At 37.9% G+C, this 11,063-nt stretch overlaps 1 protein-coding gene across 1 annotated transcript in view; it reads right to left on the bottom strand.

Annotated features, from left to right (window-relative positions):
• The window catches only part of LOC106871291 (ras-related protein M-Ras), a 32,356-nt gene extending 27,862 nt beyond the window's left edge, over positions 1-4,494 (bottom strand). Inside the window, exon 1 of the mRNA XM_014917674.2 lies at positions 3,663-4,494. Within this exon, the coding sequence (XP_014773160.1) occupies positions 3,663-3,846 (184 nt within the window). The 5' untranslated portion in view covers positions 3,847-4,494. The remainder of the gene's footprint in view (positions 1-3,662) is intronic.
• Positions 4,495-11,063: the final 6,569 nt, after the last annotated feature.

Here is an 11,063-nt window from a genome sequence, read left to right as displayed (position 1 = left end):
TTTTTTTTTTTTTTTTTACGTTCTGAATTCCAATCCTGACGAAGTCAACTTTGCTTTTTATCCTTTCAGGGTCAATAAAATGTTGGACAGTCGAGTATTGGTCAATTGTATCGACTAACCCCTTTCCTGAAAATTGCTGGCCTTGTAGCTAAAAGTGAAACAAGCTTTGAACACCACCAGCCATCGACTTCAACAAGTTATTGCCTTTAATCAATGTGTGTCTGTGTGCGTGTAACTTAAATAGACTGGCGAATGAGGAGAAAACATGGACAGAAGACTGACAAATCTTCGTCACCGTCTGAATTAAGTAAATCCCTAAGAGTAATAACGATTCCAGATTCTGTGACGTGGTGTGAACCAATGACGAATGTCCAGTCGTCACAGCACTTTGGCCTTTACAACTTGTTCTTCTCCATCAGCTAATAAAATTGAGGGTTATGGTAGCGTATATAATAGCATCAATCAAAAGAAAAACGAAACGCTTGCCGTGAAATATATTTTAGCAACTAATTGGTTCAATATCCCAGACATGTGGTTTGGACAAACACATGGACAAGTGTACATTCACACACTCACAACCGAAACCAAATTCATATTCAGACATACACCCCTCACTTTCAAGTGCTTTCGTTGATTTAAGATGTCTTTGAATGTTGTCATGTTTTCAACTCTGGCAAACAGAATTGCGTGTTTTTTTCTGTAATGATATCCAAGTTATATACGAGAAAGAAATTGGTATCTGTACGCATTGTCATATATACACGCATGTAATTAATAGAGGAACAATATCTGAGCTGGTGGATTGGCAAAATCGGTAGAGCGTCGGGCAAAATTCCCTGCAAGACTCAGTTAATACCTTTTACTTTTAGAGTTCAAATACTGCTGAGCTCAAGTTTGCCTTTTAACCATCTAAGGATCAATAAAATAAGGTACCAATCAAGTAGTAGGTCGAATCATAATACAAGAAGAATATATTGAGCACACGACCACACAACACATTTGCAAAAGAAGTATATATATAGAAGGTTGTTTGTTGGCGGTCAGAGAGTGACCACTGGTTTCGCGCCTATAAAGCGCTTAGCCGTATAGGCAACTCGTCAGACTTAAATGACCGGAGGTACACACACACACACACACACACATATTTAGTCGATTTAATCGAATCCAAATGACACCTGAGTAACGTCGATGATGGACGAAACGAATTTCTCCAAGATATTTAATCAGACACTTTTTTTGTCACATTGTCCGTTTTCTTGTGTTTTCTACAATTATACGCAATCAATAGGTTGAGCTTTCGTTGCAATTATGATATAAACTCGAAAACAATTTCCCGTCTTTCCCAACATGAAAGTAATGAGGTTCTTCTGTAGTGAATACGCTTTGCAACAGTTTCGATTCCTGATTAAAATTCTTACATTTACCCCCTTTGTAACGATTGAGAAAGTAACAAACGATATAATTCACACATTCATTGTCTCCGGCAGTCCTGGATTTTCTTTTTTAATTTATGTGTGTGTGGTGGAGATTCAGAATAAATGTATTCAGTTTGGCCCTTCATGATTCTAGAGTTAAATTCCACTTAACACGACAATTTTTATATCTGTTCAGTTGAGGTTCAAATCCTAAGAGGCTAACTTCAACTCATCTGGGTCGATAAAATACATATTAGGCATGCACAAGGCTCAATTTGAGGTGAAAATTTCTTGTTATAAAGAAGATGAAAGATGTATTAGCGAAATAACCTCAAATTTGTAACACCGAACTGAGTATGTAACAAGGTTTCAATTCCCTATCAAATCTACTTTCACTTCATTTGTGCTGCTAAAGCCCGGGTCAAAACAGCATCCCGTTTTCACTCCCCAAACGCTTTGTGATATTGCCAAAAAAAGAATTCTAAGAAGTCTGTAAATCACACAGACGGTAAAGAGCCAACGGACCGACGTTTTATGACATTATAGGGGCTTCTCAAGATCCTGAATTTAAATCCTGCCAAGAGTAAAAACCTAACATCATTTATTCCTATCAGAATCGAAAAACTAAGTATCAATTATATACTAGAGTCGATTATTTCAATGGATCACAGCTATTCAAATGTTGTGAATGTCACATTTCGATGAAGTGTACCAATAACCCTAATTGGAGGTTATTTCCTTTTACTTATTATGTTACCAATATCATCGTCAAGCAGTGCTTGAACGTTGTAAATTACCATTTTTCTAATCTGATAAGTTTGAAGTTTTGGTTTCAGTCCTAAAAAAATATAATTATGACTAATACAACATACGGCCGTAAAATGGTAAAAGCGCAACACTGAAGACTAAATGTCTTTTTTCGTCCTTTTACGTCTTCAAGTTCCATCGGTTTTGCCGGTCATCTATTATTATAATAATTCAATTTAATCTCAGACTTGTTGAACCCACCCAGTAATTGACTGGCATTTTATTTTATCGATCCTACAAGAATGAACAATATTTGAACATACAACATAAAGGGCTTTTAATTCCCTTGTAATCGATAACATATCAGATATATACAGTATTGATATAAGGAATTATGAGGTTCACCGATAAGTCTATGGGTTTAGACAAGTAGTATTGCAAGTAGTCCACCATGTGAGGCGGATTCTTAATCTGGTGGTACCAGATCTTTGCGTGAATGCAAGGTGTGTGTGTGTGTGTGTTGAAACAGTGGTGGAGAGGCACCTAGAATTTGTTAACACGACTTAAACATGTTGATTAATAACACATTTTGACTTAATCTGTCCTTATCTTTTGCGTCTAGTCCTCCTCAATAGGCGCACAGCAATGAAACAACAGCAGTATGTATACGCGTGTGTGTGTGTGACTTTGAATCTATGTATGTGTGCTTCTGTAAATGTGCGTTTTTTTTTTATTCTGCTGGTTTTATTTTTTGAGCGTATAAAGGAAATGAATCTGTGATACATATCTAGTGCGTATACACACACACACAATACACACATACAAGCACACATACAGTGGTACATGTGTAGATAGTGACTTGTATCTTTCTATCAATAGGCTCTCTTCAATACCAACAGTTGAAAAATATACTTAAGGTTGTAGTATACAACATACATACATAAACACACACAGACACAAAGAACTACGCAGACAAGTGGACAGATTTATGAGCGGCCTCGTTGTTCTTCGTTCGAGAATTCCTATATTTTTCCTGTGTGTGTGTATAGATAGGTGCGTTTATGTGTTTTTAAAATAGTCATGCTGCACATGTGAACGGAAAGGATTATCCAAGAGAGACAAAGAATAAATGAATGAGTGTGGCAACGAGAGCAAGTGAAGGAAAATGGAAGCAGTGTGGTGGGGAGGGGAGAGAACGAAAATGAAAGAATAACGTTGAAAGAGAAAGGAAAGAAGAAAGTGGGTGGATGTTATATGAATGAGAGAGAGAGAGAGAGAGAAGGGATAGTGTGGACATGAAAAAGGAGTAAGAAAGAGGAATAAATGAAAATGTGTTTGTGTGACATGATGCAGAGAAGAGAAAAAGAAAGTAAATGAGGCTGTTTAGAGTGTGGAATGGATAATAAAGGGGGGGGGGAAGGCGCGTGTGAATGTAAAAGATGAAAGAAATAAGCACACAGAGAGAGAGAAGGGTATGAAGTTGCATAGTGGGACACTTACCGTCCAAAACACACCATATTCCATCAACATCTTCGTGTTGTATGTACGAATCCTCAATTGTTGGGTCATAATCCTGAACAAACAGTTTCTGAAAGAACTGGATAGTGAGCGCCGACTTACCGACACCACCTTCTCCTACTACGACCAACTTGTAAGTGCTGGAGTCATTAGGTGGCTTCACCATTGTGATATGTTGCCGGTTTCGTTCCTAGCAACCCCCCCACATACACAACCGAGCTGCTTCGGATTCTGGTCTGTCGCCTTGCGACCCTTTATGTATGTGTGACACAAACAACTCGTAGAGGTTTTTTGTTTTCAAAATTTGCCCACCAACCGTAGCGATCGGTTCCAATGAGGAATGAATGAGCGAACAAACGAACAAAATGATGACACGTTTGATACTGACTGGGCTTTGCCCTGTAACTGCTATTGTAGGAGATACTCTGCTGTTGGTAGTAATTGGTGATTCTGCTGGTGGTGCTTGTGACGGTAGCGGCGACGGGGAAGAAGAAGAAGGAGAAGGAGAAGCTGGTGATGGTGGTGGTGGTGGTGGCGGTGGCGGTGGTTGTAACGATGGTAATGATGATGGTAATGATGCCGTTACACTTCCTTGTTAGAGAAACTACGCCAGATCCATGCCTGCTGCGTTTGATGCTGCTACTTCAACTTTTCTTCTCTCTTCTTTACCATCATGAACATCAACATTATTATTGTCATTGAAACAGGAATTGTATTCGAAATTATATCATTATTCTTATCATTTTTATTATTTCAAATCCTTCTCCAATTTATAATCGAGGTGTTGTAGTGTGTTCGTTCTGAGCACACACACACACACACACACGTGCTCTCTCTCTCCCCTCCTCTCTCCAATGGATGGATGCTCTATTTTGACGACTGTATTTTATCACAGCAATCTCCACCCCATCTTTTTTTTTACCCACCCACTAATATATGTATGTGTGTGAGTGTGTGTCATCTACGTATATATGTATTCATGTGTAGTATGCACGCATGTATGTGTGTGTGTATGGCACCCACATAGATATGTGTATGATTGCAGGGGAATGTATTTTCCTGCATAAATCATGTGTAAAAACGTGTTTGTAAAACAAAAAAGACAAAAGCGTGTATGGGTGAGAAAATAAATATTTATGCGTGTGACTAGGAAGCTAGGTGGTCGTAAGAGTGTGTTATGGAAGAGTCTTCGGTATTTCAAAGAGAATACAAAAGAAACGTGTATTTGTGGAAGAGAGAGAGAGGCGCAGATGACGAGGGCGGGAAACGAAGAATCGACAGAGCGAAGAGAAAGGTTGTGCGTTGAATATATGTTTTGTATACAACAATGCATATATTGAATTGTAATCACAGAACTATGTTTATAAGTGTACATTTACTGTGTAAATACATCAGAGAAAGAAATACATGTTTAAAGAATTCTTTTAACATTGGTGAACCCCACAAAAGGAACCCGATGGCTAACTTTTGAGGTTTCACTGCGTGCTGGGCTCCATCGACCACCTTACGTAGAGCAAAACAATTAAAAAAAAAAAAGACAACACACACACACACACACAGACTCGCTTAAATCAGAACGATAGCAAGGGCTCTAAACACACCCACAGTGATTCGACATGGGCTCAGCTTGAATTTTCTTTTTCTTTTTTGTCAATGTGTAAAGGGGTGGGTGGTGGAAACGGAAGTAAAGTGCGAGGCAATAAGCAAGGATGTGCAGTTCCAAGAAAAGTGACTGGTGGAGCGTTTAATGCAAGATCTGAGACCAGGAGAAAAAGGTTGGCGCTACAATTCCTCAGTTCAAAGGAACAGAGACGGTTGTAGTAGTGTTAGAGTGCTGTGCTGGTGTGGTTGAACGTCTGCTAGGAAGAGAATCCTGAATTTCTTCTCTAGAACGGTTGTGTGTCTGTGTAGCAGCAGAACTGTTCTACATATGGAAGCAGTACACGAATGTAGGTCTGAACATGTGTTCATAAAGTTTATCATAAACACTCATTATAATTTATGCATCATAGATTATACTTATCAAATTATTATTATTTTATATATTTATTAAAAAAAATATAGACTGCTCTACTTCTTAGAGTGTGCTTCTCAAGATTTGTTTTTCTAAAAACGATATATATATATATATCTTTTACTTGTTTCAGTCATTCGACTGTGGCCATGCTGGAGCACTCTTATTTTTTTCATGCACTTCAGTGCAAAGGGTGTGGTCATGGTGGGGTACTGCTTCTTGATGGCCATTCTTCAAGGCGGCGAGCTGGCAGAAACGTTAGCATGCCAGGCAAAATGCTTAATGGTATTTCGTCTGTCTTTGGTCAACTTTGCCTTTCATCCTTTTGGGGTAAGATAAGTACCAGTTGCGTACTGGGGTCGATCTAATCGACTGCCCCACTCCCCCAAACATTTCGGGCCTTGTACTTAGAGTAGAAAAGAATGGCCATTCTTCAGAGATTGGCTTTTGGTGAAGGAGGGAGTTGGATATTGGTGAAGGAGGGAGTTGGCTTTTGGTAAAAACATAAGGTCATAGGTGAGAGTCCACTTGGTATTGTCCATTGTAGTATCTTTAATTTGATATATTTACATGATTTGATATATATATAATGTATATAGGTGGATACATTTTTACATTGCAAAATGTATATACAGACATATATACACACATAGATATGTATAATAAAGAGTTTATAATTTGCATTCTGTCCAGATATTTCTATATATATTCAGACTGATAAAACATGTAATGACTACGTCCAGCTTGTCCTGAACCAAATTCTTTCTTATTATATGGGAAGAAGCTAATCTTCACATCAACCTCAGTTCTGGTTTTAATCACCCAGAAATTCTTCCAAACACTTCAAATTATACACATAACCTCACCCCCACCCCACCCTCTCACCATTACCAGCATCTCTCTTCTTTTTCTATTGTTCTGATGCTGCAGCCATTTCCATCTTTTAATAAAAAGCATCATTGCTTGTTAAGGTCTTGGGAGACATTCCATCACTTCGTTCAGCTGCAAGGAATTTCACACTGCCCCAGCATATAACACATCCAAGAAATCCAAAATCTGAGCGATTACAGGCTCATTTACGCAAGTTATTATTATTGGGCCCATGGCATATGGTAAAGCTTCTTTCCACAACAATGAGGCAATTCTTAACCAGAGAAATAAACTGGAAGCTATAATTTCTGTATTGGAAACAAATTTATTTCTAGCGCACACACACACACAACCTTCAGTTGCCTTTTAGCCATATCCATAATCATCATTATTTAAACATTAACTTATTATTATTACTATTAGAGACCAGAAAGTGAATTATTTTACCAATACTTATTTCTTTTGAAGAATTAAGCAACTGAAATAAGAATCTTTTATCTGTAGAATTGAGAACATTTATTTTGGCAGGATTCAACCAATGTATCTCGTATCCCATTATCTAATCTGTCCCTTTTGTTTTAAAGAAAGTAGTGTATGATTTAATCCTTTAGCAGTTAAACCAGTCAAATCAGGCCCAAATATTGTACCTGCTTTATGTTCAAACTGGCCAGATCCAGCCTATCACACCTATCCCACAATGTCATTCTAAAAATAAACAATCAGATCATTGAAATCTCACAGCTAAGAGATAAATGCAAGGTTAACTCGAAACAATGTAAATAAATAAGCTTTGCATTTGACAGAGGGAGATTTCACTGCTATTTCTAGGAGAACAAATGACTACATAGAGGTTCTATCATTGGTTCATACTTCAGAGAATGTACCTGGAGCAAATCCACTTGCATAGACCATCCTCTCTCCAAACACTGCAGTCTCACATGGCTCTCAAATTTAACAATGCTCTTCTTGTTAACAAATATTTCCTACTTCACAGTTATTTAGATGGACTTGGCCATTTTAGAGTTAAGTGACTTAACCACAAACACAATACACTGACAGGATACACATCATCAACCTCTCAGCTGGTTGGCCATCAGCAAGGCCCTTGTATCTGTGTGAGGAATTAAATGTCGACTGATTTTGTACCAATTTCACCCATCCCTGCTCTAGATCTCTCAAACACATACAATATCAAAGATATTCATCTGAAGGGAAACTCATACTTGACACTGAACAGTTTTAAGAATTGAAGAATTAAATGAGGTGAACAGAAGTAGTCTTTGGAATGAGCAGCAGAACCGAGAGTGGCCTTGAATTGAGATTGGCATCATTATCTTATGATTGAGAGGCCAAAACATCCAAAATGCTGGCACTGACTCACTGCTTTTTTGATTCATAACTCTCTCTATATATATATATATCTATCAGTAGACTTGCTTAGGTGCAGACCTTCTCTCTCTCTCTCTCTTTGGTATGTCTTTAGATGTGTGTGTGCATTCACACAAACACACACAGACCGAAGGCAGCAGTGTTATTTGATAACAATCCTAAACACTGCCACACCTGTTGCCAATCCTATTCCATTCCTTTCCATAAACAAAACCAATTTTATTCCTACGCCTTCCCCACCTTTATCAACATTATTTCCTGTTTCTAATTATTCTTTTTTTTCTACTCCCTCCTCCTCCTCCTTTCTCTCATCACTCCCCCCCACCAAACACATATTTTTAATGTGGGGATTAAATGTTTTTTTATGTTTCATTCCTATCACAAGAGGGAGCCTCTATACAGTCATTCAACTTGCTAAAAATACCTGTCAAATCCTGCCTCATATGACACACTTTCACTCTTAGGACAGCTTAGAGAATGAGGTCATGGGGTTCCTGTGTAGATGAAAAAATGGTTGAATGGCCACAGTTGGACTGACCTGGGGCTAAACAACAACAAAGAGAAACTTTACACAACTTGCAAGAAATAGCAGCCAAATCCCTCTCAAATCACACCTTAACCCTTTAGCATTTAAACTGGCCATATCAGGCCTCAATATTCTTCCCGTTTTATGCTCAGACCAACCAGATCCAGCCTCTCACACTTACTCCTCAATGTCATTCTAAAAATGAATAATCACATCACTGGAATCTCAACACTATGAGATGATGCATAATTAATTAAAAACAAAATGAATAAATAAGCATTAGGTTTTGACAGAGTAATCAGAATGTTAAGGGGTTAAATAAAGGAACACAGTGAAGACTGTGGTCTCTGCTGTATTAGGCAGGATGGTCACATCTGGAATACCTTTCATCATAGATCTGTCCAATTAAAATTGACCTGGGAGCATTATGAGAATAAGAAGTATATCTGTCTGTAAAATATATACTTTTCTACTCTAGGCACAAGGCCTGAAATTTTGGGGGAGTGGGGGGGGGGCTAGTCGATTAGATCGACCCAGTACACAACTGGTACTTATGTATCATTGCTCACCCCCTCAACCCTACCCATATATTCATTCTCTTACTCATCCCCCTATGCCTAGCCATCTCTCACCCTCCCAAATATTCTTCCACCCTCACTTCCTCTTCTGTCCCTGATCACCTCTTATCTCAAGGCCACACCTCATTATCACCACTCTCTCTCTCTTCCCAATCCTCTTTTATATCTCCTCTATTCTGATTCCTTCTCCTAGCATAAAGTCACCTCCCTCTCTCTTGTAGTCCCAACTCAGCTGAAGGGAATTGTAGTCTTGCAGGCTGCAGGGTAACCTCACTGGTGCAGGTGCCATAAAACAAAAAATACCCAGTCCACAGTGTAAAGTGGTTGGAGTTAAGGAGGGCATCCAACCATAGAAACCCTGCCAAAGCAGATAGTTGGAGCCCGATGGGACTCTGGACCCACCTGATCCTTTCAAAGCATGCAATCCTTGCCTGCCAACATGGAATATGGACTTTAAATGATGATGATGATGATGCTGCACACATCCATATACATGTATTATATATGCACAATAAGAAACAATCTTATTATTTTACTTATTTCAGTCATTAAATTATGGCCATGCTGGGGCACCACCTTAAAGACTTTTTAGTCAAATGAATCAACACCAGGACTTTTTTTTTGTTTTTAAATCTGTTACTTAAATCTTTAAGTGCTTTTAACAAAATTTTAAAATTAGTATTAATAAAACTTTTGCAGTTTTGATTGCAAAACCTTAAAATATAGTTCTGCCCTTCTTACCTGCAACTCTCTCGTTACATAAACATTGCTTTGTGTGCATCTATGTTGGCTTGAGGCAACTTTTATATAATCACCATAACAAAAAAAAAAAAAAATCTTCAATCTAGTGCAATATTAATTCAGTGCTACCCACCTCCCTTATCCAGAATATTTACCAGAAATCTTGGGCTCCGTCCAAAAAAGCATTATCCATATTTCGCCCGCCAAATTTACTTCCATAGCATTAAACTTGTTTTACTTTCACCTCCCCTACTTTTAGTGTCTCTACAGTTATCCATCTCTTCTTCACAGGTCAGTCAGTAGTTTCTTTTTTTTATTCACACAAAATTGTTAGAGCAGGCTCTGCTCTGCTATCTTTATATTGTAACATCTGAAATCAAGGACAATTCTCTTGGAGTCATTGAAAATATAGAAGTTGGTCTACACTTCACAATAACAAAACCAATCCAGAGGTAACAACTATTTTAATTAATTATTCCCAACATCATAGGTTTCCCATAACTGAAGTGTAGAGAGAAAATGGAAGTTGATTCATTGTCTCTACTCAGCAATCCTCACTATCCTTGGTTCAAATCTTGCCAGAACCAAGTTTACTTTTCCTATTTCATAAAATATAGCAGAATCTGTTGAACTGACTGCACCTACCTGCCCCCAAGACTTATTTTAGCAAGCTCAGAGAAGGTAATGGAAGGGCTTTAGAGGGTGGGTGGGCAGGATCAGACTGCTGATAAAAACAGTGAGTTTCTTACTCCTGCTATTGCACTAATCTCGTTTAATCCACAGATGTAATAACAGTAGAACTTGAAATAACAGAAATCTCTTTAAAGATGAAAAATTGTAATTTCTTGAAGAATAACCCAAGCCACATGTTGAGTAGAATCAAACTTTCAATATTCCAAAACTAGACTTCAAAAAAATAAAAACTATTTTAAAGAAATCAATTCTTACTTGAAAAAAACAGTAACTATATCAAAATTCTTTATCTTCAACTTTTGGACTCCTTATACTAAGTTTCATAAAGGTTATGTCCGACCCCACAAAAATTCTTCAGGCTAACCCTCATCTTTAAAGTGTACATTTGCAATAGTTACATCTATTAACAGAACCGGATGTATTTATGAAGCATTAAAGACAATCTTTTAAATTGAAGGTTGATTACAGAGAATATCCACAATATTCATTGTAAACCCATACATTTTCACAACTATTTTCTTAGGTAGCCTCTGTGTGTGTGTGTGTGTGTGTGTGTGTGTGTGTGTGTGTGT

The sequence above is a fragment of the Octopus bimaculoides genome, chromosome 9, assembly GCF_001194135.2.
Source record: "Octopus bimaculoides isolate UCB-OBI-ISO-001 chromosome 9, ASM119413v2, whole genome shotgun sequence".
NCBI classification, from domain to species: domain Eukaryota; kingdom Metazoa; phylum Mollusca; class Cephalopoda; order Octopoda; family Octopodidae; genus Octopus; species Octopus bimaculoides.
Note: the sequence above shows the minus strand (reverse complement) of the source record. Positions and strands in the feature narration are given on the sequence as shown.